This window comes from Podarcis gaigeae (genome assembly GCF_964106915.1).
Source record: "Podarcis gaigeae genome assembly, chromosome: 6".
Classification (NCBI taxonomy): Eukaryota; Metazoa; Chordata; class Lepidosauria; order Squamata; family Lacertidae; genus Podarcis; species Podarcis gaigeae.
In genome coordinates, this window is record NC_139682.1 from 52715412 (window position 1) to 52742851 (window position 27440).

At 44.6% G+C, this 27440-nt stretch overlaps 3 protein-coding genes across 6 annotated transcripts; 2 read left to right on the forward strand and 1 right to left on the reverse strand.

Moving 5' to 3' along the window:
* Positions 1–276: 276 nt before the first annotated feature.
* On the reverse strand, positions 277–10767 carry LRRC41 (leucine rich repeat containing 41). Of its 2 annotated transcripts, XM_083742364.1 has the most exons (10): positions 10624–10767; positions 10329–10415; positions 7827–7897; positions 5543–6740; positions 4577–4828; positions 3838–4002; positions 3494–3592; positions 1955–2077; positions 906–981; positions 277–545 (listed from the first exon to the last, which is right to left on the reverse strand). In XM_083742364.1, exons 1-10 carry the CDS (start codon positions 10733–10735, stop codon positions 311–313), a joined length of 2418 nt encoding a protein of 805 aa, XP_083598490.1. In that variant the 5' UTR covers positions 10736–10767; the 3' UTR covers positions 277–310. The 2 variants fall into 2 exon arrangements, with proteins under 2 accessions (XP_083598490.1, XP_083598491.1); XM_083742365.1 differs by lacking the exons at positions 10329–10415; positions 10624–10767 and adding an exon at positions 9961–10304.
* Positions 10768–10934: 167 nt separating this feature from the next.
* UQCRH (ubiquinol-cytochrome c reductase hinge protein) lies at positions 10935–16000 on the forward strand. 3 transcript variants are annotated; one of them, XM_083742586.1, is made up of 4 exons: positions 10935–11162; positions 12726–12752; positions 14528–14689; positions 15734–16000. In XM_083742586.1, the coding sequence occupies exons 1-4, from the start codon at positions 11112–11114 to the stop codon at positions 15764–15766; spliced, it is 273 nt and encodes a 90-aa protein (XP_083598712.1). In that variant the 5' UTR covers positions 10935–11111; the 3' UTR covers positions 15767–16000. The 3 variants fall into 3 exon arrangements, with proteins under 3 accessions (XP_083598712.1, XP_083598713.1, XP_083598714.1); XM_083742587.1 differs by having other exon boundaries at positions 11027–11162; positions 12729–12752; XM_083742588.1 differs by lacking the exon at positions 12726–12752 and having other exon boundaries at positions 11050–11162.
* Positions 16001–17990: 1990 nt separating this feature from the next.
* Positions 17991–23950, forward strand: NSUN4 (NOP2/Sun RNA methyltransferase 4). The gene is made up of 6 exons (XM_083742465.1): positions 17991–18427; positions 19328–19731; positions 20778–20932; positions 21673–21827; positions 22839–22963; positions 23573–23950. Exons 1-6 carry the CDS (start codon positions 18092–18094, stop codon positions 23847–23849), a joined length of 1452 nt encoding a protein of 483 aa, XP_083598591.1. The 5' UTR covers positions 17991–18091; the 3' UTR covers positions 23850–23950.
* The last annotated feature ends 3490 nt before the right edge of the window (positions 23951–27440 follow it).

Consider the following 27440-nt stretch of genomic DNA (forward strand, 5'->3'; position numbering starts at 1 on the left):
GCTTGACGTGCTTTTGAACTGCTAGGTGGGCAGGAGCTGGGACCGAACAATGGGAGCTCATGCAGTCACAGGGATTCGAACAGAATACACTCTGGCAAATAGTACCATTCTTTTTATAATATTGATATTTTATTGCAACCCATTTCCCATAATTCATTTAAGCATTCTGTTATTATTTTCCCTAGATGACACTGACTATAAAAATGCGTGTTCGTACTCAAGTAAGCCCAGTTATGGTTGCGCCTGCCTAGAAAAAACAGGAAAACTGAATCCTGGTAAATTGATTAGGCAGCTTTATTAGTAGATAAGTTCACATCACACTGATATAGTCAGCCAAGGCCTGAGATGAATCCCATGTGTCACTGACTATGCTGCACATAGCTTTTAGCCGCCAAAGAGCCTCTTGAGCAGTTACGGTATCTTGGTCCAGCCAGTTCTGATAGAGGCACAGCTTGGTGAATTTGATTTGTTCTCCACGCTGGGCTATGTAATTCTCCAGCTTCTTGGCAAACTCCAGGAGTCCAGCAGGTTTGATACAGTTAGAGCTGTAGGAAAATAGGGTTAGACTAGTCCATTGCTGTTTGCAGATGACATTTGTATAGAATAATGGTTCTTCTCCCATCACAGTAACTACACTAAGAAAACACTTGGTTTCATATTACTATGAATTAGACATTAAACAATTAAATTGTTCAAGTACTCAAGTATAAATACTTCCCAGCATCAGCTTCAGAAAAGTATACTAGGAAGAGTCATTTTCCTTGGAAATTGACATCTTTCTTTAAAAGTAATTGGTGAATGAATGAAAATACAATTGCGCATTGGATCCTAGTACAGACATACCCCTCTTTTCCCCCATGCCCCCTCCCCAATAGGGCTTTGTGTTCAGAGGAAGTGGAACCTACCTTAAATCCAGATGACAGATGGAAGATGATGAATCTTCAGAAAAAATGTCAGCCAATGCAACAAGCCTGTGATTTCCTAATAATGAGGGGTGGAAGAAAACCAACTATGAATGTTAGGGAACATATAAAGCACATAATTGCAAGTGGTAAATGGTGAAGCAGCAGCAATCAGGCCTAGTCTACTCATGCAGCACAATGCCATAGTAGACTGCACCCCTTCAGGCAGGAGATTAGGGACATACAATTTTTAATATTCTGCCATGGAAACATGCTAATAACCCCCCATCACATTGGTGAGTAAAGTTCTGACCCAACTTGTTCCTTGCCATGCAGGGTTTTAAAATGAGGCTCCTATGTACAATCTGAAGTGGTGCAACCCATTCTACCACTCATTGAAGAATGAAGTTGAATTCTATATTGTGGCTTATATTCCTTAAATAGCTACTTAAGCACTGACTGTTTAATCTCATGCAACGTGAGAACGCATACTTACCTTTGGCAGTCATTTGCAAAGTCTCAGTGCAAGTTAGTCTATTCTTAATCTTCTCTTTCAAATGATCAAGGCTAGTAAAGCGTGGCTTTCCATTAGCCTTCTGTAGTGCCCTGAAAGGGTGCAGTAGTGAGTCTAATACTTCTCATGAAGCATGACTCCTTCTGTGCCAGTGAAGCACTGAGTTCTTCCACTTATTTCTGCTGCATGTGTAGACTAACCTTACAGCAGACATAATTCAGCACCATTTCTGTTTCAGATCATTCTGAAACTAGACAATGATTTAAGCACACAACATAAAAGCCCTCACATATTGAAGGATTGAGCATTCAGGAAGCAAATTAGAAAGGGTGGCTAGTTGAACAGGTGAACTGGAAAAGGACAAAAAGTGCCCTGGGCAACCTTTATCGACTTAGTGTGGCCTGAATTTTGGTAAGCAAGAAGCTACATGTGTCAAAAAATAGTTGTGCCTGAAGTCCTCAGCCTATGCCAGTTGGGCTTGAAGGACGGGACAAAAGTACCAACATTCCTGATAACATAGCATCCCTCCTGTACATACCCAGCCTATTTCCAGGGAGTCTGAGGCTCTTCAGTGTTGAGTTCTTCTTCACAACGTTTATTATTTCGGACAGGAGCTCAGCGGTGCAGTTTTCAAACAGCCGACAGAATGAAAAGGTGATTTCTATTGCAAGAGAAAAATGAAATGTTCCTCCTGTCTATGGTTTGAAATTAGATTCACTGCATGCATAGCCCAATGAAGGCAGCACCACAGAGTGAAAGCAGAGTTATAATCCAGTAAGGAGACTTAAGGATATACTATTTTTAATATTCTGCCATGGAAACATGCTAATAACCCACCATCACATTGGTGAGTAAAGTTCTGACCCAACTTGTTCCTTGCCATGCAGGGTTTTAAAATGAGGCTCCTATGTACAATCTGAAGTGGTGCAACCCATTCTACCACTCATTGAAGAATGAAGTTGAATTCTTCAGTTGGTCCCTTACCTTTCCCGCCCTGACTTGGCCACAGTGATCCATGCGACGGTCATCTCCAGGCTTGACTACTGTAATTCGTTCTACGCGGGGCTGCCCTTGAAGCTGTCCCAGAAACTCCAGCGGGTACAGAATGCTGCAGCGAGGCTCCTCATGGGGTCTCTGCCATGGGAGCATATTCACCCAGTGCTTTTCAAGCTGCACTGGCTCCCGGTGGAGTACAGGGTCAGATTTAAGGTGCTGCTTTTGACCTTTAAAGCCCTTCACGGCCTAGGACCCTCGTACCTCCGGGACCGCCTCTCCTGGTATGCCCCACGGAGAGCCTCAAGGTCCATAAATAACAACACCCTAGTGGTCCCGGGCCCTAAGGAAGTTAGATTGGCTTCGACCAGAGCCAGGGCCTTTTCAACTCTGGCTCCGGCCTGGTGGAACGCTCTGCCTCATGAGACCAGGGCCCTGCAGGATCTGATTTCTTTCCGCAGGGCCTGTAAGACAGAGTTGTTCCGCCTGGCCTTTGGCTTGGAGCCAGTTTGATTCCCTCCCTCCCCCCCCCTCTCTTTTTTCCCCTTCTTTTCCTTCTCCTCCTGCGATGAGGCTACATTTTAATATTTTAATGTTCCATTATTTTAATTGTTGTGTTTTATTTTGTTTTTAAGTTTGTAATCATTCATCTTGTTTTTATTATTGCTTGTAAGCCGCTCTGAGCCCGGCCTTGGCTGGGGAGGGCGGGGTATAAATAAAAAATTATTATTATTATTATTATTATTATTACTAATGGACAGTGTATATAAGCACCCTTTTCCTTTCTCTCTAAGCTTTACACCCCTTTTGAATACACCTCCTTAGGTGTGAAGTAACTTTCCCGTCACAATGTGCTAGCTTTCTTTTTATGACACCACTCAACCTCCATCAGGTAGAGCTATATGGAGAATGAGGCAAAATCCAGCTCTTCACAAAACTATTAAATTGAAACAACACAGTTTTTGAAACAGGATGACCACAAAACTTACAGGCCTCTGCAGAAATCTCCTTCTTGACTGCCTGCAACGGTGGTCGCTGATAAGAGCCAATACCAGTTTGGAGAAGGCAAGTGCATTTAATGTACCTTGAAGAATGGGATCCTGTAGCAGGAGGAGGACTTCTTTTGAGTGGCCAGAAAGGTTGACATCATGAAAGCTTAGCTTCTTCAGGCTTGGGCTGTACTCTGCAAGAGAAACAGGATCTTCAGAGAAAAAACATGGAGCCCCCTGCTACTTACAGTTTTTCTGTTCAGTAGCATGTATGCTGAAAATATTGAAAAGAATATTTTAAACTAGTTTAGCTCTGCCTGCAGTTCACACAATAATCTTGTATGCCTTGCTGACTGAGGGCCAATGATGTTATTATCTCCTGGCAAATTGCTACCACTGCTGAGCAGCTGTGGAAAAGGCAAAATTGCTTCCATCATACCTTTGAGTGCCTGTAGGAGAAGCCCAACTTCTTGAGGACAGGAAATTGCAACGCTGTCTAGAGAGAGACTCTGGAGAGACCTTGAGGCCTTCAACACAGGCACCAGGAGACTTGTCTGAAGAGGCTCTCTAGGGAATCTGATTTCAAGGTGTTCCAAATGGCTCTCTAGATTGGGGGGACGGACAACAACAACAATAATATGGTTTGATTAAAGTAGGAAGTAATGAATTAAGGCACATAAAGTGAGGGGAAGAGGGAGAACGCAAGCTGGCTTTTTCCTGAGCCACCACACCATGGTTGGAAGCAGTGGCGAGGAACCTGTCCACATGTTGTTGGACTACAACATTATATCTGACCATTGGCCATGCTGGCTGGGACTGATGGGATTTGAAATGAACCTAGGTAAGAAGACTTAGAAGCAGATTCCAAATCAGGCTGCATCACTAACATCATTCACTTCCTCTAGCAGGCCAAGGTGTTCTATCTCAGCAGTTGTACCAAAACAATCAGGAGCTGTTTGCATCCACTGCATTGACTGTGCAGACAGTACAAAAATGAAATGCTTTGCTGCTCTTTGAGAGGGCAGGAGCCTCCTTAAAAAGAGGCTGCAAGATAAGCAGCAAATTTGAAGTGACTAGGCAGCCACTGCAGTGCATAAATGAAAAATTAAATGATCTCACATATGCAGGAAAGGAAAGCGAATGATAAAATGTTTGTCCGGAACTGGTCAGTGCATTACCTGGAATATCTTCTTCAAAGGGTGACGAGTCCCAGCTCTCTTCCGGCCTGCCCCGCTCTGTTGCGGTTTTGAGATCAAAGCTGACCAAGAGGGTCTGAAGTAATGGCACAGCACTCAGGAAAGCATGAACAAGATTCATGCAGGGGACATGCGAGAACATGTCACTGATGCGCACCACACGGAGGCGGTAATCGCTGTGGCAAGACAGGGCCCGGAGCCCAGAGAGGATACTGAAGATGCCGGGGCCCAGGCCTGGAAAACACAATTTTAAGAGGCAGGAATAGGCAGTGAAAACACAGAGCAAGATTATTACATCATATATCATCCCCTGAAGGTTTTTGTGGTCCTTAAGCCCCCCACTCCCAAAATTGTCATTAAAAAGAATGGATTATTGACTACTCCAGTGAGTCCCCTGATATGATGCCATGAAGTAAAAAGGGTTTTTGTGTTTCTCAAGCTTCCCATTTTCTATTTTTAGAAAGTTTTTTTAAAATAATAGAGTTTTGGTTTTTTCAAAAAATGAAAGCTTTTTATTGATTACTCCTGTAGGTACCCCACTATGATACTTGATTCCAAAAGGTTTTTCACACGCCTACAAGGCCTCACCCATATCTGTCCATTAAATTTTGTAAACTGCTCTGAGGTTTTCTTTCTACAACCCAAGTGGTGCATGATTTTAAAGAAATGAATAAATAAAATGGATTATTTATTTATTTATTTATTTATTATCTGAATTTAATAATGAATGATACAAAACTATTTAAAACAGGATAGAAAAAATGATGGGGAAATCTTTAGGAAAGGAGCCTTGAGAAATGAAGTCGCCATGCGCCCCTTTACACTTTGCTTACAATTCATTTTGATACACCCTGAAATATGGGTTGATGTGGCTCTCAAAAGAAAGAAAGAAAGCTGCCTCTGCTTTGCTAAAAACACTGGAAGACAAATGTTTGGTTTCTCACTCACCATTCAAAGACAGAACAAGCTTTTCTAAAGACACCCAAGAGCTCAGCAGGTTCCCCAGCATCTGGCACGTATTCCTGGTCAGAGAGATGGAGAACACTTCCAGCGTGGACACACTTCGGAAATGACCCGTTGTTTTCAGACAAGGCATCCCAGCAGATCGGGTTCCCTCTGTGCAAACTGTACCAGAACTACTGGCAGCCTCTTCTGAGAGACGGGAACAGCTAGCAAGGCTTTCTTCCTCCTTGGCATTCCTTCTTTCGCTACACGGTGTATTCTCCTCCTCTTCCCTCGCAATCGCAAAGACAAAGTCGTAAAGGTCTTCTGACTCTGCAGGGACTTTGCTGCTCCTCTGATGGCAGCTGCGCTTTTTTGCTGTTACAACTTTACGCCTCTTTTGATATTTTTCCAAAGTAGGGACATCTTGAAATGTCTTTGCTGGGATAAAAGTGACAGATCCCTCTTCAGCACTATAACTTTCTGAACATGAGCTCTGCTGCATTTTGCTTTGCCTAGAATTGCAACCCAATCTGCATCCCACCGGGGCTTTTAGAGTTTCGCTGCTAGCTCTGGCCAATTCTACTGCATTTTGAAAGCCCGGAAGAGATTCTTGAGGCACACTAGGTAACAGTTTCTCATTCCTCAGATCACTATTATTATGTTGGCCACTGACTGATCTCTGAAATAGCTGCGTTGAACCCCAAGGCTCTTCATCTAGCTTTTGGCTCTGGTCAACACATTTCTCTCTGCACAGATGGCAAAGGTTTTCTTGGTCCAGCAGTGTTTTTCCAGGGTGCCAAACCCCAGCACTCATTTTCAGAATGAGGGCTAAAAGTGCTGGGTCAGGGTCAGGCCAAGAATACATAGAGAGGTGGTTCACAGCCCCATGATGAATTAGGCGATGAAGGAACGCACTCAACTGTTGCCTAGTAGACAGACTGGAGGAGAGGAGGTGACGGAATGTCAGGGATGTGAGGGAGACAGCCAAGTTTTCTAGGACGCTCTGATTGTGTTTGGCCATCAGTTCTGACACTCCCTCAAGCATGTTGTAGATGGTAAGCTGGGTAACATGCCGCGAAGTGTGCAGCAGGGGCAAAAAGGAAGGGTCACTTAGGCGCTGGTGTAAAGACACATCCAGGATGCCACGCAGCACATTTGAGAAGAAAGTTTCAATGAACTTCTTCCTCCAACACTTGATGCTCTGCAATCAAATTGAACCAAACTGTGATAAATTCCTTGCACCACAGTGTCTTACATCACAGTTCCTGCTGATGTGCATAATAAAGGTAGGGGGGGGGTCATGTGATGGTATACATAGGGGGGAAATCCCTGAAGATGGAAAACACTCAAGTCTGAGAAAAAGCTATGCGCAAATTCTTCTCCCTGACATCTAATTATCTGTGGGTGAGGATGTTTTTGTATGGAGGGGCATTCATTCTAGTCTGAAGTAGTGTAGCCTAGGTACAGGTTTACTACTTCAGTGAGAACCTCATATTATTTACAGGAAAAAGGAAATCTTATTAAGTATTTTAAAGTAAAAACAAAATGGAATCTAAAAGCTAGACTTACAGGAGTGCCTGTAAATCACATTCTCACTGCAGTTACGTTGCAAAATTGTGTGAGCTTCTGACAGTCCAAACCATACATTAATTTTGTAGTAATTAGAAGGCAGCAGATGTCCTGGGCTCCTAATAATCTTAGTAAACAAATTGCATATGTTCATCAAATCCTTCTCTTTAATTTCTTAGTGTGAACCCAACTTGAGAGGCTAACTTCTCGTTTACTCTGCTTTCCACAAACTGACCTGGGCCCAGATGCGCCTCCCCATCCCACTTAATTTCATGCAGCCAGCAGACATTTCCAGGGAGCTCCTCCCTGTCCCCATACCTTCCAGCAACCACATCCAACACACCCTGCCCTGCTGGCCTTTCCCTTGGGGAATGGCCACCAAGAATAGCTGCCAGTTGGGTGCTGCCGCTGGCAGGCGCTCCAGGTACCAACCCTCCTCTTTCTGACTTTCTTGCTCTGGTGAAAATATTGCCAGTGGCAAGTGGCCCCTGGAAGATTGTCCACAACAGAATGCGGTCCTTGGACTGAAAAGGTTCCCCACCCCTGGTTTAGATTGCATTCCCATTTACACATATTTTGGAGTAAGTCTAATTGAAACCAGTTAAGCTTGATCCAAAACATCATCACAGTTGGCAGATATAAAATCCATTTAGCCATGAATGTGGAAAACCTGGTCGTCTCAGGTATGTCAGCTTTGTAGTTTGCCTCCTTAACCTACCTCTAATCTAGAAGGTCTTGTTTTCATTATGTCAAACCAGAGCTTGCACCATATAGGTTGGGTTGAGAGACCTGAGGAAACATAACACATACTTTTAAAAATTGACTATTAAAATGTAAATCTATACCGTTAATTATACGCATACAGGTAAAATTCATAACTAATTACACATAACTTGTAACATAATTAAAGCAAGCATTCCATCTCTGATGAAAGCACCAGACTTCAGAATAGCTGAAGCTGCAAATTCAGTGTCAAAACTAGGCTTCAAATGTAAACACTGAGACTTGAAATTATTGCATAGGGTTTTTCGTTTATTATAGAAGTTATCTGTTAGGTTATTCCATTTTGCACACAGGAACCCTATGCTGAAATGACATTTACTCAATCCAGCAAGCCCTCAGTCAAATTGAGATTTGAATCAAGACAGGCTTCATGTTAAGGTGCCTTATATATTCCTTAAGAATCATTATCCGGATACTTTAAAGGGTGTATCTTGAAAAGTGGGATTTATTAAATTATAATAGGAATATTTGATTTCTTCAGCAAAGGTTACAAAATTGTAAGGGAGCTCATGATCTAGCCCAATCTGCTAACATCTCCTGTTGCAACAATTCCCAAAATCAAACTGAAATAAATCTGGCAGCAGAATGAAAATAAATTACCGTATTTTTCGCCCTATAGGACGCACTTTTCCCCCTCCAAAAATGAAGGGGAAATGTGTGTACGTCCTATGGGTCGAATGCAGGCACTGACCCCTCTCGCTCGGTGTGCACTGACCCCTCTCGCTCTCCAGGCTTCAGGAAGCTCTGCGCAACCCGCAGCTCTGCACAACCCTAGGTAGCCCTGCGTGAAGCCGCGCCGGGCTCCCAAAGGTTGCGCAGAGCTGCCTGCATTCTGAAGCCTGGGGCGCGCTGAAGAGTGCGCCCGGGCTTCGCGCAGCTCTCTGCAAGCCTGGGGAGACCAGCGCGACTTCCTGCTGGGCTCCCTAGGCTTGCGGATAGCAGGCTGTTCTGGGGGCTGGGGAAGCTTGGGCTTCCCCCGCGCCAGCCCCGTGCCTGGGGGGGGGGAAATAATTTTTTTCCCCTTTATTTCCCCCGCCAAAAAACTAGGTGCGTCCTATGGGGCGGTGCGCCCTATGGGGCGAAAAATATGGTACAGTGGTGCCTCGCAAGACGAAAATAATCCGTTCTGCGATTCTATTTGTCTAGCGGATTTTTCGTCTTGCGAAGCAAGCCCATTGACAGTTTAGCGGATTAGCGCTACAGCTATCAAGCAGCTTCCAGCGATCAGCTGTTAAGCGGCTTATCAGCGGAACAGCTGATAAGCGGCTTAGCAGCTTAAGAAAAGGGCAAAAAAAGCAAAAAAAAAACCCGCAGGGGGATGCAAGATTTTTTTCATCTTGCAAAGCAACCCCATAGGGAAATTCGTTTTGCGAAGCGCCTTCAAAACGGAAAACCCTTTTGTCTAGCGGGTTTTTCGTCTTGCGAGGCGTTATTCTTGTGGGGCACCACTGTACTTGATATCTGCCCTTGGCCTATGGAGCTCAGACTAACTTTTTAGCCTGAGAAGATGGTGAAGCTGAGAGAATGACTAGTCCACTGCCAAACCTGTGACCATGGATTTGGACATGGTTTTAGTTGGAATATAGGATAGGAAGCTGCCATATATAGATTTAGGCCTTTCATTTTTCTTGCTCAGTATAGTCTATAAAATGACTGACACCAACTCTCTGAAACTCTGGTTTCAGAAAGCTGGTGCCAATCATTTTATAGGCTATACTGAGCTAGAAAAATAGCTCTGGTTTCAGAGAGCAGCATTTTCTAACCCTACGTCCAGTTGCCAGGTCTGAATCTGGGACCTTCTGTATATGTTCAACCCTGAGATAGTAGGAAAGTTAATCCCTTCATTACTGTACTTCTTGAGTTCTTAAAATAAAGTACTGTATGTTGTCTGGTGCTCAAAAGGTTCTGATAAAGCTCTTAAATACCATAAAAAATAATAGCTAAAAACTATGTTCTGAAACCCATCTGCTTTTGATCGGTGTAGCTTATTTGTGCTGTTGAATTCAGTAAGTATATTGCCTGAAGCTGCAATCCTATGGCCTTATGCTGTGATCCTAACCCTCACTTACCTGAAAGTATGCTCCAGTGAATTCAATAAGTTTACTTCTGAGTAGACCTAGGATTCTGATGTTACTTGGAAGCAAGCCTCCCCGAAATCAGTAGAGCAGACTTCAGAGTAAACATGCACATATTATACAATTCAACACAAGAATGGGGGGAAAACCGCTTGACCCAGTTTATTGACACCAGGGCAACAGACACTTGGGAATATGGAGAGCAAGGATTTGTCTCAACCACAAAATGAATTAAGCACACTTGGTGAAGTGTGAACAAAATAAACTTTTTAAATGCACCAGAGAGAAACTAGGATAGCAGACAACAGTTTGCTAGCACTATTGTATCCCCGCCTGTCCTCCAGACCAGCAAAGTAGCTCACCCTTTTTCACAGCGGTCTCCTCAATTCGCTCCAGGTAGTAGATGTTAAGCAGAGGCAAGATTCCTTGAAGGATCGGGCCTGGAAGTGCTTTTGCGGGGAGAAATCAAGAGAAAGCTGAATTTCAGTTAGAGAAAGGAGGGGTTTCAGGTGACGCGGCCTATTTAGAGTGCCCCGATTCCTAGCGTCCTTTACGATAGACCCTCACATTTAAGAGCGCCAAGACAGTAACTCCCTGTAAATCCTAATTCGGGAGAGATCAGAGCCGGTCCCAGCTGGCTCCCTTTCCTCTCCTTACCCCAAACCTCTCTCTCCACGCGTCCCATGGCGGAGCTGACTGCCGCCGCGCTGAGCTCAAACAGGCTGAGGGGGCTCCGATCAGAGATCTCTTCCGCAGACTTGGCCTCCATACTGTTCAGGCTCCTGGTCTACTCAGCGAGAACAGGGATGGGCTACGCCATCTTGGGAAGGTCACTCATTGTTATGCGGACGTATGATGCTGCCATACTGAGCGGGTCGACTGTTTCCCTGCCCCTCCTCCTCCCTCTCGGCGCCATTTTAGCGGAACTGGCGGCGGCCATCTTGGTAGAGTCACGAAAAGCAATGTGTACGCCGGAGGACAACGCCGCCACCTCGCCTGCGTACGTCGAGAAAGGGAGCCATCTGAAGAAGGTCGTCGCCGTCGGAAAGCGCGCTGTGAGTGGGCGGGATTTCCGCCGAGGTTGCGGGTGACCCTTCGGCGTCCTTCTGGGGAAGCGGAGCCAGGCTTGAGGGAGATTTGCGGCGATGGGGCGGCAGGATGAGAAGGCGCTGGAGGGCCGGAGCGGGGACCCCGAGGTGAGCGCAGCCCGGGAGACGGCGAGGCGAAGCATCTTTGCTCTGGGATGCGGGATGGTGTGCTTTCCCTCCCCCTCCTCCCAGCCTCCCCACCTCTGGGCCTCCCTCTCTTCCCTCCGGGTTTCTTTTCCTTTTCGTTTCTTCTCCTCACAGAGCGACCGTTGGAGACCTGCTCATAGCCTAACCTGCAGCCCTGAACGCACTTACCCGGGAGCAAGCGCCGCCGAACGCAATGGTACTTGCTTCCGAGTAGACGCCTATGGGCCTGCCCTGTCAGTGGGCCTTCCTTAAACGGTCCGAGTGCCATAGCGGGTGGGGTAGAAACAGCCGTGGACGAGGTGCCTCACTCGCCACCGGCTTCTGGGTTTTACAGAGCTGACCCATGACGGGAGGCAGAATTCAGTCTTCGTTGTGTCTCCTGTCGACACTCCCCTGCTTTCTTCCTGATGCTCGCAGGTTAATCTCTCTCTCTCTCGTGCCAGAGGCCCTCTTTTTATTATTCCCCCCCCCCCCCGATCCTTCCCTTCTCCGAGTCATTTTTTCTCCTCGCATCTTGCTTGTTCTCATTTATTTATATTTATTAGTCACCATCATAACAGATAGCGCCAAATATCTGTTCTCCGTTGCCAGAGGAAGCCCAGAATGGAGTACAGTGAAAATTAAAACTTAACAGGTTTTCATTAAGGTCCTGACTTCCGTGTGTATACGTGCACACACACGTGTTCTGCTCTTCAAGTAAGAGATCAGCGGTTTCTACCCCTTCTTTTTAATAAGTGGTCTCTGCCAGAGGCTTGCTGTTTAATATATGTGTTCTGCCCAGTGCCTGATGTAATATTCTGGTTGCAAATATTAAGTGTTATACAGCTGCTGTTCTTTTCAGCATTGCTACAGTTTATATCTTGAATTCCACTATTACTGTTTTTGTATGCTTGTTGTGTCTGACTGTCCTTTATTTATCCTGTCCCATATTATGTTGCTTCACAATATGTTCAGTATACTGCTGCCTCTGACTCTCCGATCAGTCTTTACCACATCCGTTTCTCAGTTTGTTCTACCCATATCTAAGAGGCTTTCTTAAATAAGGCTTAGCCTTATTTCCATTCTGCTCCTTGACACCCACCCTTGTCAGGATATCTCCAGTGCCTGAAGAGCTGGAGCATTTCCCATGAGTTTTGATCTGGTTCTAGTTAAGCCATAATTTCCCCTCAGCATTGGGGGCCTGTTTCCACAACAATACTGTGGTCACTATACCTCTTGCCACCAAGTCCCTAACAGGTTAGAAAGATGCCTAGTGAAAGGTTTAAAGTCCAGCCTGTTAAAATGTACATATACATTGGTTTTGAATATCAGTTTGAAGGGACCCTTTTAAATAAATATCTAGGAATATCAGACATTTTTGTTATAACAGACATATATATGTGTTATGAAATAGAAGTTGTACAGTACCACATAGCGAAAATGCAAATAAGTGGAATGGGTTTTGATATGGTTAAGTATACTCTTATTATGGAAATAATCATGACACTTACGAGTCCATTCTTATTTTCTTGCATCTCTGTCCAGGAGGAGGAGGAGGAGGAAGAGCTTGTGGTAGGTAAACTTTATTATAATGATAATGGGGAAAGATTAATCCTTTGAGAGCAGCAGACTTCTTAAATCCTAGTCCATAAAATGTCTTATTTGTATTTAGAAAACCAGGGAAAGGTACAAAAGGCTGGGGGTAGGGAAGTACAGGCATACTTTGTTTTATTGAGATTTGCTTTATTGCGTCTCACAGATACTGTTCCTTATGAGGACCTGGGTGCAGCTGCAGGCAGCTTGACCACTTCCAGGGGAAGGAAGCCCCCTGATGACCTTCTTCAGGCCACAGGAGTGGACCTAGCTAGGGCTGGAACTGAGGTTTCCCCCCTCCTGCTCCTGCAGTTGGGGGCGGGGGCATGGCTTAATAGGCTACAGTATAGTGGAAACATAACTTTTATATACACTTGGGAAACAAATGGTTTTGTGTGACTCACTTTATTGCGATATTTGCTTTATTGTGGTGGTCTGGAACTGAACCTGCACTATCTCCAAGGTATGCCTGTACTTTGGTTCAGAACTGAAAGTGCATTAGTTAAGTTTTAATACATAGCTACTTGGCTGTAGAAAGGTTATTTGCATCACATTTTGCCATACAGAAACTGCCATTCACATCCTGTCTGTCTTCAGGATCATAATGTTTAATAAGTGATACTTATAGTGACAACTTAAATAGTTTTGAATATCTCTGGAGTCCCACAACAGTTTCTTCATATGTATACTTACTGGCATAGGAGTACATATTGATTCTGGCAAACTTGGGTGTAGCTTACTTGCTTTCCCAACAGTATATAACTGTTTCCTAGGCACTGATAAGTCACAAAATGATAAATCAATACACAAATTGTGTTTGTCAAGTGTGATACAAGTGCTGTTTCTTCTCCATATCTATTTTGAACCTTTTATATATTGAGATGTGGTGTAGTGCTGCATCATAGGCTTTCTCTACTTTCAAATACTGCAGTTTAGGAGGATATTTTTCAAACACCCACAACTTGGTTTTGTATGTAACTTAACCATAACATTTCCCCCACAGTCTAGCGCAAGAATGAAAGCCATCTGGATTAGAATCCATATACAGGTTCTGCACCTCATTTAAGTTAGGCTTGGTTCACATGCTCCTTATTTATAATCCTGTTGTGGCTCTTGGTTCTACCTTAGAAAAATGATTGTAATTTACCTGACTGTAACACTAAAGTTGGGGACGCAGGTGGCGCTGTGGGTTAAAGCCTCAGCGCCTAGGACTTGCCGATCGAAAGGTCGGCGGTTCGAATCCCTGCGGCGGGGTGCGCTCCCGCTGCTCGGTCCCAGCGCCTGCCGACCTAGCAGTTCGAAAGCACCTCCGGGTGCAAGTAGATAAATAGGGACCGCTTACCAGCGGGAAGGTAAACGGCGTTTCCGTGTGCGGCTCTGGCTCGCCAGAGCAGCGATGTCACGCTGGCCACGTGACCCGGAAGTGTCTCCGGACAGCGCTGGCCCCTGGCCTCTTGAGTGAGATGGGCGCACAACCCCAGAGTCTGTCAAGATTGGCCCGTACGGGCAGGGGTACCTTTACCTTTACCTTTAACACTAAAGTTGGAAGTGTAGAGGCAGAATCTTTTGACAACAGGACTGTTAACGCCTGACATTTTAGATCTCATCATTTGTATGCTTGTCATTATCATCTATCCAGGACAAATTATAGCAAGCTTTTATATTCTAGCTTGTGGTGGTAAAGTTGAACCTCTCTCTTAGCAATCGCTCATTTGCATTAACTGTGCCTATTATATATCTTCCTTTTTGTCCAGGATCCTTTAACTACTCTAAGGGAGCATTGTGAACAGATTGAGAAATGTGTGAAAGCTCGGGAACGTTTAGAGGAGTGTAATGCTCGAGTGTCATCCAAGTCCCATACAGAGGAGAAGTGTACAGAGGAACTCTTTGACTTCCTGCATGCTAGAGACCATTGTGTAAGTTTGTCTCAGAGTAATTTCTAAGTGTGAACAGTATTTTGTGGCCAAATACCTTATTTCTTCAGTGTTGAGCCACAGACACTTTATTGAACGTCAATATAGATTGAATAACTGAATTGAAGTACTATTTTGACATTTATCTTGTGGGTGTGGAATTACACTGTCAGCTTTATAAATTAGTTTTTTAGAAATGTTATTATTAATGATTTCATTTCTACACAGCTTTATATTTTAAAGGGAAAATCTCAAAAGCGGTTTACACCGCATTAAAACATCAGATAAAACAATCCAGAATAAAACATTACTGAAGGTCAAATATAAAGTATACATTCAAAGCAACATTACTAAGAGGAAACAGATATTATCTTTTTAATATTCTTTATTAAAAATATAAAGAATTATAAGACAAAAGAAGAAAAACTAGAAAAAAGAAAACATAAACTTACGCGATTTTTATAACAATATCCTAAAATAGTATCTTAAAAAAATTCAAAATAAAACATTACAAAGGAGTGTTGCGTAATAACGATGCAGAGGTTTGTGAAATATTGGCTTGTTGCTTCTAAAGTACATTTTTCTGTAACCAGCTTTCTTGATTGTAAGTAGGCAAGAATATATTGTGCAAGAATGCAGTTGGTTCCCAGAGGGAGCAAAACAGTAGCCCTCCTCAGGTGTTATACTGAATAAAACATGTGCTAGCTTTGCCCTCCATTCCATTTGATTGCCTGTGGGAGTTGAAAGATAAATTCCTGAAGTGTGGAGCCTTTTGCACTGTGTGCATTTTAGAACACTGGTTTTCCATGGTTCTGAAATGTGTGTGGAGTCTCGACAAGCACAGGAGGCTCCCTGTTTCAAAAGTTCACCCTCCCCAAATTGGTGGGAGATGGGAAAAGTTAAGGGACAGAGCTAGTACATTCACTCCAGCTTCCCCCATCACATATTTCTCTTGGGTATAATGCCTAAAGAAGGATATTAGGACTAATGTATCTGTTGCTAAAGAAGCTCCTGTTAATTTAATTTGTTCATCTTTTGGTTTTTCAGGTGGCTCATAAACTCTTCAGCAAATTGAAATAAATGTTAATATAAGCCTGTGTCGTCCTCATGCATAGCTGATGAAAACCTGAGTGTTCAGTTTGAGTAAACATGCAGCTCTGCACATGTGATATGAAAGTGAATGCAACTAGCTCTGTAGTAATTCTGGGAGAATTTAAGAGTTGCCATCAGGATACATCTGTTATGTAGAAGATTTGTGGCTGCTTAACAAAGTGTTTCTGTAGACTTCTGATATTAAAGATATTTCCTGTCAAATGTGAAAATGTTTGCTTGTTATGACAGCCAAGACATCTTAGCATGCTCGGAAGTTAAACATAAAAAATTAGGCAATTTAGTAATGCAAAGGATCCATTTTTTCATGACATTGAAAACTTTAAATTGCATATAGATCTTCAGAAAACAGCAACTAATATCCTTAATAGTAACTGTGAGGGAGAAACCAAAGAGGAGGTCAGAACAGTATGTATAGTATAGGTGAAAGAAATATTGGAAAGGATGTAGGTGGTTAGGTAGGTTGTGTGTGTGGACAGTATGTGGTTTTAGGGTCCTAAACAATATAGTCCTGTGTGTGCTGCTGGCTACCTCCTCTTTCCACAATGTCCATTTCTTTCTCTCAATAATATGCATCTTCCTATTCTTTTATAGTAAGTGTGGGAGATAGAATCCAAAATTTAGAAGAGATTGCAGATTAGAAGAGATCATGTAGATATGTTTACATAATAATAATATGAGCGGAACCTTTCTTAGTGAGATATATTTTTAAATTGCATTCTGTCTACATAGTCACACATGTAACCTGAAAGCTTATATGTAATCTTTCCCATGCTACACATGGTGCCTATGTGGTGTCTATCCCAGCTGTATTTGCAGCTGCCTAGCAACTGTGTTCGCCTGTACAGCTGGAGACATTCCTATACCAACATCAAACTTACATTGAACGAATCCTAGGAAGGAAAGAACTCCCCACTGTGGAAGATGGACGCAGAATCAAATCAGCTGAGTGCCTACACTAGCTGCTTTTATTTCAAACAATTCTGATGACCATGGTACCAAGTTTGCAACATGTTCAGGCAAGCTACTAAGGCTTATTTTGTCGTTTTGTACCATGGGCCCCCATTTTCCTTTCTTAACATCAGAGCTACAGTCTCATCAGTGTCAGGCCTTTTCTTACGATACACGGACCTCTGGAATGGCAGGAGTGTGTGAGGGGAGGGAAGCTGATCAGAAGCCAGTTTAACAACCTAGTGTCTGCCTGACCTGCAGACATCTTGACACAAACTGGGAGAAACTTCAGCCACTAATTTTTGAATGTCAGACAACTGCTAAAAAGGATAGGTGTCCTAATTTGAGGTAACAATATCCTACGGAAAACCTCTAGGGTAGATTTCCACTTTGAGGATCCAGATTCCTGAAGGTGTGATTGTTTCATGTGAGAGACCAGTGAATTACCTTTTAATGGCAGATATACAGTAGTACCTCTGGTTACAAACGCTTCATGTTATGAGCTCTGCTAACCCGGAAGTAGCTGCTCCTGGTTGCGAAATTTGCCCCAGGATGTGAACACAAATCCTGTGCCTCCAGTGGGAGGCCCCATTAATAAAGCAAACCTCGGGATAAGAACGGTTTCAGCTTAAGAACAGACCTTCGGAATGAATTAAGTTCATAACCAGAGGTACCACTGTACTTTAGGGCAGTCTTCCTCAACACTGGGTCCCCTCCAGATGGACTACATCCATCAGCCCTGGCTACTCAAGGACATACCTCACCAGGGTGGCTTGCAGGGACTTTTAAAATCACACAGTAGGAGTTTGCTTTAAACTAAGGAAGAGTTGTTAAATGTCATAAACAAACTTGGGTTACCTTACATATCAATTTAGCACTGAAAATATCAATTCTGATGAGCCAACATTCCATGTTTGCGACTGCTCTATTATGGGCACTATGCACATCACACACATCATCATGGTGTAGCCCCACAGTGCTAGCAAGCTGAAATTGGGAAGAAAAAATGAGCTCCTCATTTGGTTTTCACATAATTGAAGAGCAGATGCAGACCCATGCAGCCAGAAATGGAAAACTTGCGTCTCTAGGCTCTGTCACCCTAAACTTGCTGGTGCCTACCAGATGTTTTGGACTACAGCTCCCACCATCCTCTGCCCTTAGCCATAGTGCCTGGGCTGCTGGGAGTTGCAGTGAAAGGCACTTCGTCGGCTGCCCCTGTTGCAGACCTAGGCCACTGGCCGTGCGTGTTGGGGTCCCACCCAGAAGGCCTGGACCACATATTCCCCATGCCTGTGCTACAGGTAGCAAGACGTGGTAACCTGTGCCCGAAACGACCTGCTTGAAATGAAACCTCCGGCGGCACGCGTCTCGGCAAGAGCGAATTCTCCGATACCTTTCGCGGTACATGCGCGGCGCAAAATGCACGAGGCTCCGGCAACCCGGCGTCCACCGGAAAAGATGCCCGCTCCGCCCCGACGCTTGGCAGAAGAGGAGGAGGAGCTTCTGCGTCGGCCGGCGGGCTGTCCTCATTGGCGCTGGAGCCGAGCGATGGCGGCTGCACGTACTGCAAGCGGGAAGGGGCTGCTGGTGCAGCTGCTGCGGAAAGAGGCGGCTTTGCCGACGGCCCCGTCCTTCGCCTTCGTTCCCCGCCGGCACCGGCACGCGCAAAAGAAGAAATGGGTGAGGCGCGAGGGACGCGGACCCCGACCCACAGCTCCTGCGGCGCGCTCCCATGCCCAGCCCAGTGAAGCCCCAAAGGACACCCCGCCCCGTGCCCTTCAGAGGGTCCTCGTCGCTGCGTTGCCTCCTCCGCCCCCCGTGTTTTTATTACCCACCCCGATCTCCGTCCAGTCCTCGGCACTTTGTCCCGGCTCTGCAATCCGGCCTCTCTCTCCCGCCTCGCTTGCCGTGGCCTCCGTTACGTCAAATTAATTTAGCGTGTTTGCTTGGCCCTTTTAGAGAAGGCTTCTTGGTAGGAGCCCATTCTCTAGAGCAGGGTTTCCCAAACTTGGCACTACAGCTGGTTTTGGACTACAACTCCCATCATCCCTAGCTAGCAGGGCCAGTGGTCTAGGATGATGGGGATTGTAGTCCAAAACCCAAGTTTGGGAAACCCTAATCTAGATAGGGATGTTGCACTCCAACTGCCATTGGCCCCCAGCCTGCATTGTTCCTTGAGTTGTAGTTTTCCTTCTTCTGTTGTGACAAACAGCTTCGAGGCTGTTGCAAAATATGGCATTTCACCTGAACAAATAGCTTAGTTTGTATCAGTAAGGTGCAGAATATGGACCTCCTGATGGTAGAACGCACATAGAGTGTGTGTGCCCATAAGAAGGGAGCTGTTCCCTGCTGGTGCTATCTCACGGGGATGTGGGTGGAGGACATTGTATGGGTCCGTCCCTGATGTCAGGATGGCTAGGAAATGCCAGCGACATTGGCCCTGGTCTTTGATTTCACTGTGCACTCATACATCCAAGCACTGTAGGGCCACATCATGGTCAAGAGGTGGGTGGTGCATGCAATGCCCAAACATTATCAGCACTAATATTTTACCTGTTTCACATTTTCATCCATGTAAAGGCATCCACTACTCCTCGCGTGCCTTGCACCAGACGGGCTCTGCGGGTCTTCGACATGACCTATGGTGTGCAGTTTGGCAGCCTCTGGCCCTCGATCCGCATCGGTCTTCTCTCGGAGCAAAAATATGGAGCTCTTATCAACAATTACTGTGATGCACAGAAGGTCACCAAGGAACTGGAAGAAATGCAGGCAGCGGATTTCATCTGGGAATCTGGAAAAGTAGAGCAGGACCTGGATTCTGCAGTTGAGCAAGGTGCCAGTGAGCCTGACTCATCCTCAGAAACTCAGACTGAATCCTCTGAGCCCCAAGCGCAACCTCCTCATTCTCCTTTCATATCCATCAGTCCCAACATAAAATGTTACACATTCCCCAAAGGAGATATCAGCCTTTTTCATCCAGCCAGGTACATAGCTCATTTTGGGTGAGGAGGTGGGTGTCGGGGTGCTCTTCAGCATTTGTAAGATAAAAATAATTGCATTGGGCAGAATCCAACTTAGCCCATGGATTTCTTCTTGTTCATTGAAATGTTCTCCTCCCCACCCCCCTAAATCTGTTCTGGGGTTCTCACAATCCACCGGAGTAGATTTGGGGAAGCGTCAGGACAGGGCACATACAGAGGGGTGAGGATGGGGAGTCCTGTTACACAAGTGGAACTCCTTATTCTGATGGGCAGCAGTAGTTGAATACTGCCCATTACTTGCAAACGTCTAAAATACCTGATTGCTGCCAATGACAACAAATGGATCTTTTGTCTCTCAGTTGTTAAGGTGCTTAGTTCTTGCTTCTTAACTTTTTTCACTTAGTAAAGCTGAGTGTAGGAACAGTCTTCTCTCCCACGAAAATATGGAATAGATGGAAGGGAAGCTAGATGGTGTCAAAGCCCCTGGTATTATATTGTGCCAGTGTGGTGTAGTGGTTAAGAGTGGTGGACTTGTAATCTGGGGAACTGGGTTCGCGTCTCTGCTCCTCCACATGCAGTTGCTGGGTGACCTTGGGCCAGTCACACTTCTTTGAAGTCTCTCAGCCCCACTCACCTCATAGAGTGTTTGTTGTGAGGGAGGAAGGGAAAGGAGAATGTTAGCCGCTTTGAGACTCCTTCAGGTAGTGATAAAGCGGGATATCAAATCCAAACTCTTTTTCTTCTTCTCTTATTGGCAGAACCCCACCGTGCACGGGTGCATGAGCATGAATGTCATATGCCTTATACTGAGTTAGACGTTGGTCCATGTATCTCAGTATTGCCTACACTGACTGGCAGCAGCTCTCCATCATTTGTCTTTCCCAGCTCTACCTAGAGATTCAAGCTAGAACTATTTGCATGCAGAGCGTATGCTCCACAGTTGAGCTGCAGCCCTTCCATACTGCCAGTGCATTTTAAATAGGAATTAATTGAGGCTCAAATTTCCTGTGCCTGTCACGCTAAACTTCATCTGTTCCCTTTTTTCATAGACCAGACATGTTAGGAGTTCTGGGCTATTATCTTCTGGATGCTGCATCTGTCTTGCCCGTCTTGGCTCTCAATGTGCAGCCTGGCAACCTGGTCCTTGACCTTTGCGCAGCACCAGGTGGAAAGATGCTGGCCCTTCTACAGACTGGATGTTGTCGTAAGTAGAATTCTTCTGCTGCAGGTGGTGCTCAAATGGTGTAGACAGGACCAGTTAGTGAAAACTGTTTTTACTATATCTATCCGGAAAGAGTTGAAAGGATAAGATAGTCTGGTGTGATGCATCATGTTTGCTTCTGCTTGTGGTGCAGTGCAATTTTGATTACACAGGTTACTCTCCAGAAGGCCGTCTCAGGGAAGGTAGCAGGACATTTTCTCTGGCCTCTTCCAGCTCCAACAGCTCCTTCTCTCTCTGTAGAGCAGGAGTGGCAAGAGCACCACATTCACCCTTGGCCAACTCTCCAGGCTCCGCATGCCAAGAGTGGGTGTGACCCACACTCTTATGCACGCACACAGAGAGCACACACATATTCAAGGCACACACGATCACATGTCCACCCAGCACTATGTCTGCATTAAACATATAAAAGATAATTTCCTATTATATGTCAACATGGGGCGACTCTCTCATTCCCCCAGCATCCCAGATGTCTATGTGGTGGCGGAGTATGGCTAGTTGTTAATCCTGACAATAAAAAAAAATACTTTTGTGGGGGGGAATGTGTTTGTGTGTGTACACATACACACATTCACACACTGCCAAAACTGATGGGGTCTTCTTTTAAGGAGGTTGGCAACATATTCATCGTTTCTCAGTCATGTGCAAATTTTGGTTTGTTGATTTGGAGCCTCCGAGAATCTGTCTGCCCTTGGTGTATGCTGTTGTTGTTCTTTCATTAGGACAGCTGGCCGCCAATGACCTCTCTGTTTCCCGCACTCGTCGGCTGCGTCAAATTCTCCATAGCTACCTTCCGGAAGAGCTCAATGAGATAGTGAGGATTACATCATGGGATGGAAGGAAGTGGGGTGACCTGGAGATGAATACTTACGATAGGGTAAGCATTGCTGTAGATAATGTTACTAGGAGTAACCCATTAGAAGAGCGCCAGCAGGCGCCTGCAGCTATTGAACATATGATCTCTTCCATTCCCCCCTCACTTCTACAGAGTGCAGATTGCTCCTTTAGAATATATTTGCACCTTGCGGGGGGAGGATCGTGACAGTGGATGATACTGAACTTAGTCATATTGAGAGTGGACCCCCTGAAATCAATGGACTCAGAGTTAATACTTTGTTGAATATTATCTGGTGTGTCTATAGGCAAGACCTGTGCTTTCTGCCACATCTGATAACTCCTTTACTGGTAACGTATGTAACTTTGGTTCAGAGAGTCCAGCTGAAGTGCATTTTTATTGTAAACACCCAGCCATTAAAAATAATGATTCCCAAGCCTTTTCTTTGATATAGGAAAATAATAATTTTAGTTATCAGAATGTGTAGTTCTGGGATACTTTGAATGCCATCTACCTATTTTTACTTCCCATCTTTCCTCTAAGGCAGGCATGGCCAAACTTGGCCCTCAAGCTGTTTTGGGACTACAATTCCCATCATCCCTGACCACTGGTCCTGTTAGGTAGGGATGATGGGAGTTGTAGTCCCAAAAACAGTTGGAGGGCCAAGTTTGGCCATGCCTGCTCTAAGGAGTTCAAGGTGGTGTATATGGTTTCTCCTCACAACCCTGTGAGGGTAGACAGCAAGATGGTGACTAGAGCCTAAACTTGCCCAGGCAGTTTCATGATTGAGTGTGGATTTGAACCTGGGTTTCCTTTGGTTTTAGTCCAGCACTCTAACCACTACACCACAGTGGCTGTATGAGTATTACATGCAAGAGGCTTAAGAACAGTTGCAGTTGTGAATGGCAGTAGATGACCTCCAAGATATCATCCAGTAGTGCCTTAAGGAGCCTGATGAGAAGCTGTGTGATATGGGACAAGCTGTGTGGGAGGGCACAAACAGGTAAAAATCCACCGAGTTTAATTGGAATATTTGCCCTCTATCCCATGCAGGTGCTCGTGGATGTACCATGCACAAATGACCGTCACTCAGTCATAGAAGAGGAGAACAATATGTTCAATCAAATGAGAAAGGGGGAGCGTCAGATGCTGCCAATGCTCCAGGTGGAGCTGCTTGTGTAAGTGATCCTCACCTTATGTGATACATGTTAACTTTTGAGCTACACCAGGGTTTCACATTAGGGCTTTATTAAATCATTCACAGCATTGCAAATGAGTCCACAAAACTCTACAAAAGTGCTCGTCTGCCTGCCATCCTGCCCACATACAAATGTGTAAGGCTCTTGTGGCTTAAAAGACAAAGGGTTGCTTTTAACTAAGTTTTACTTGGAGTAGACTCATTGAAATTCATTGCTATTATTGTCTTAGGCCCATTAATTTCAGTGGGTCTGCTCTGAGTAGGTTAATTAAATACAATTCAGAGGATCCAACTTCAGTAATGCTTCCTTGCCTACTCTTCTGGAGGTGATTTGGTGACTAGGAAAATATTTCTTTAAAAACCTGGAGTTCTAGCCAAATTGGAACCCTTACTTTAATGTACTTATCCAGTAATCTCCTGATGCTAAGTTAGATTCTCCTAAGTCTATCCCAAAGTATGATGGTTGTTTTCAGCTGGAGCTCTTTTAAGCATTGTTGTGTAATTATTCTGTACGTTGTCTTGTGAAGCTGATGTGCCTTGAGATGTGAATCTTTAAATAAATAAAAAGTTCTTTCTGTTCCTTTCCCAGGGCTGGGATACTTGCTGCCAAGCCTGGGGGAGACGTCGTGTACTCAACGTGCTCCTTGTCTCAGCTCCAGAATGAGTACGTGGTTGAGAGAGCTGTGGAGCTACTAGCAATCCAACATGACATTAGCATCCAGGTTGAAGACTTGAGCTGTTTTCGAAAGCGGTTCCAGAACACATTTTCATTCTATCCTGACTGCAGACTTGGGGAACTCATCCTCCCCCATCTCACAGCTAACTTTGGACCCATGTATTTTTGCAAATTGCACAGATTGAATTAGAATGGGCATGCCACAGCACGAAAAGTGACCTGGGATATTTCCAACTTCCCTTTGACACCTGTCTTTTTGAATAAAGACTATGATGCAGCTTGCAATAAAAACCAGCATTTTGCTTAATTGACCCCACACCTGTGTGCCATTAAAAAAAACCCCACATTACTCACTGTCTGTGGTTGCTACCAAACAAACTCTTCCCTCCACAGATGGGTGGAAGTTAGGTGTACAATTCTTTGATGTGTGCAACTATCATTGAATACCACCCATGATTTCTGCCATGTATATTGGCTGCATAGGAATATTTTTTTTGCATAAACCGATATGCTGCAAGTGGAATGTAAACCACTCAAGAGATAGAAGAGTATGAGCCCAAAAGCACAGAATAAAAATTTGCTTTGCAAAAATTGTAAATTTTTTTCTGTTTGCATACTTTACACAAACTTCGCAGGAGGAGGAAGACTAATTAGTGTGCACCTTGCAGAGTTCATCTTGCATATTAGACATATGTTGTTGGAGTGTCCATTTTCTAAATGTTTGATAAACTTTTCTGAGAACTGACTACCTGATCTAGACCGTGTGTTTGGGTATTTTCTTCCTGTCCATAATGACTTAGTAGGCTGCTCAACCGCCACTTAAAACCTTTGGAACCAATGGCTACTGCAGGAAAGAGGTCATATACATGATGTCATTGGAATCTTAGACATGGCTGCTTGAAACTGTCATCTGGTGGATGGCATAATATAATTGCACCATCAAATTTATTGCATGTATTTTCAGAGGAAAGTCCTCCAGCCTCCCCGGGAGTTCAGGCTGGTGCTGTTCGTACTAGAGAGGCTGGAAGAAGCAGTGCATTGCTGGCAGGCTTGCACATGTATTTCTCAGCATGGGACTGGACTGGTTTGGACATAATTGAAGTGTGTGTGTGGGGGGGGGTTCTTAGCCAAGTTTTGTTTCAAAATTTAGCAGCTAGACAGGATAAGATTCCTGTTTTTTAATCTGTCCAGCTATCAGCCTGTTTTGTTATTTAGGGGTCAGTGAGACGTAAGGATTTTTCCTTGAAATAATTTTTCCATTCTTAACTCTTATTATTTTGACCTCTGATCAAGGTGAGGGTGGATGTTGGTTGCTGGACAGTGGAAGTGTGGCTCAAACCAGGAATACAGTGGTACCTCGGGTTAAGAACTTAATTTGTTCTGGAGGTCCGTTCTTAACCTGAAACTGTTCTTAACCTGAGGTACCACTTTAGCTAATGGGGCCTCGCGCTGCTGGAGCACAATTTCTGTTCTCATCCTGAAGCAAAGTTCTTAACATGAGGTACTATTTCTGGGTTAGCGGAGTCTGTAACCTGAAGCGTCTGTAACCCGAGGTACCACTGTATAACCTTTTGGTGGACATTTCTTTAAAAGGCTGGGTTACAAATATAAAACAATGGTATATTAAAATGTTAGTTCTAGTACACATTGTGCTTTTACAAACATATTACTTTGAAAGTGTTTATGATGGAATCCAAGACATGTTGAAAACCAGAAAGTGGCAATCAGATGCCAGGGGGAAAAAATGTCAAGTGGTTACTTAGCATGCTTTCAGCTTTCATGTATTCTGAGTGCGTATCTTTTTGGCAGAATTCAGCATGCTGTGTTTGGAAGTGTAGAGGGGTTGCATTATGTGGATTATACACACAACCCAGTGGTTTCCAATTGGTGGTCTACAGACCCTAGGGGTCTGTTGCACCATTCACATAACAAAAGCTACCAATAGAAATATATATTTTTTCAAAGTCCAAGGCTTGGCTTTTGAAAAACGGGGTCCACAGTACTTAGCTGATCAGGAACCACTGCTATACACACCTGTGAAGTTCACTTCTCCACTGTACATCGTAGACCATGGGTAGGCAAACTAAGGCTGGGGGGGGGGGTTGGATCCACCCCAATGGCCTTCTAAATCTGGCCCACAGACGGTCCGGAATCAGTGTGTTTTTACATGAGTACAATGTGTCCTTTTATTTAAAATGCATCTCTGGGTTATTTGCAGGGCCTGCTGTTTTTACATGAGTAGAATGTGTGCTTTTATTTATAATGCATCTCTGGATTATTTGTGGGGCACAGGGATTCGTTCATCCCCCCCCAAAATATAGTCCACCCCCCCCACACAAGGTCTGAGGGAAAGTGGACCGGCCCCCTGCTGAAAAAGTTTGCTGAGATCTACAGCAAACCTTTTTAGAACTAAAATACCCAACAGATGAAGTTAGACAACAGATCAACAGAGCCAGACTGATACCCAGAGAGAACTTGCTGCAAGACAGACCCAAAAAAGAAAATAACAGAACACCTCTAGTCATCACATACAGCTCCCAAGTTAAAACAGTACAACGCATCATCAGAGATCTACAACCTCTCCTGGACAATGACAGTTCTCTTTCTCAAGCTCTGGGAGGATGACCCCAGAGCTTCATTGCCTACAGACAGCCACCCAGTCTTAAACAACTCCTAATCCACAATAATACTACAACCAGACCTAACACGGACACTGGCACCAGAGCCTGCAATAAACCCAGATGCCAACTTTGCTGCCACATACACCCAGACAACACCATTACTGGCCCCAACAACATCACACATACCATCTCGGGACTATTTAATTGCTCATCGTCTAACATTGTGTATGCCATCAAATGCCAACAGTGTCCTTCAGCTCTCTATATTGGACAAACAGGCCAGACCTTACGCCAAAGAATAAACAGACATAAATCGGACATCAGGAATCACAAGGCAGAGAAACCAGTAGGAGAACACTTCAATCTCCCAGGACATTCTATACAAGATCTCAAAGTAGCTGTTTTACTACAAAGGAATTTCAGAAATAGACTGGAAAGAGAAGCTGCTGAATTACAACTTATCACCAAACTTAAAACCATTGAGAAACCTGGTCTGAACAAAGACCTTGGATTCTTATCTCATTATACATGACAAAGCCATTTTTCACCTTTTCACCCCTCGCTTCTTCCTGTAAGACCTATTGCAGTCGTTAAGAGTCGTCAACAGGCTCATCACAGCTATCTGCCAACCACCCATTCCCACCACCCTTCTGAGTAATACCCCTCCCCACCTTCTCACTATATAGAAGGGTCTGGAAACTTCTGTTTCAGTGTATCTGAAGAAGTGTGCATGCACACGAAAGCTCATACCAAGAACTGACTTAGTTGGTCTTTAAGGTGCTACTGGAAGGAATTTTTTTTTGTTTTGCTGACCCCTGTCGTAGACCTTACCTCTAGGATGCATAGGATATCTACATAGATGGGGAAAGTTAGACTACGTTCATCCTCATGACCAGGGGAGAAGAAGAGGCCGGGGTTGCTGCACCTTTAACGTAGAAGGGTGAACATCAGCTGCTGGGGCTTGTCACGCGAGTTACACCCGCTGACATCCCTCCTTCTTCCCAACTATTAAAGGCGCAGGAGCCCCGTCCTCTTTGGCATGTTGCGACCCTCGCTCAGCCACCAGAGCTTCCCATCCTCCTCCGCGTTACGGACCAGAAACTTGTCCCTTTCTAAATCGCAGCTAGGTGTTCTCGGGCAGCAGCACTGTATATCCGGGA

Coding starts and splice junctions, on each gene's coding strand:
- LRRC41 (XM_083742364.1), bottom strand. CDS start 10,735: ATGGAGGCCAAGTCTGCGGAAGAGATCTCTGATCGGAGCCCCCTCAGC. Junction 4,829..5,542: donor GCTTGTTCTGTCTTTGAATG/GTGAGTGAGAAA, acceptor TGTGTTTTCCAG/GCCTGGGCCCCGGCATCTTC. Junction 982..1,954: donor ACTCCCTGGAAATAGGCTGG/GTATGTACAGGA, acceptor CCTCATTATTAG/GAAATCACAGGCTTGTTGCA.
- UQCRH (XM_083742586.1), top strand. CDS start 11,112: ATGGGGCGGCAGGATGAGAAGGCGCTGGAGGGCCGGAGCGGGGACCCC. Junction 11,163..12,725: donor GCCGGAGCGGGGACCCCGAG/GTGAGCGCAGCC, acceptor ATCTCTGTCCAG/GAGGAGGAGGAGGAGGAAGA. Junction 14,690..15,733: donor TGCATGCTAGAGACCATTGT/GTAAGTTTGTCT, acceptor TTGGTTTTTCAG/GTGGCTCATAAACTCTTCAG.
- NSUN4 (XM_083742465.1), top strand. CDS start 18,092: ATGAAACCTCCGGCGGCACGCGTCTCGGCAAGAGCGAATTCTCCGATA. Junction 18,428..19,327: donor ACGCGCAAAAGAAGAAATGG/GTGAGGCGCGAG, acceptor ATCCATGTAAAG/GCATCCACTACTCCTCGCGT. Junction 21,828..22,838: donor AGATGAATACTTACGATAGG/GTAAGCATTGCT, acceptor TATCCCATGCAG/GTGCTCGTGGATGTACCATG.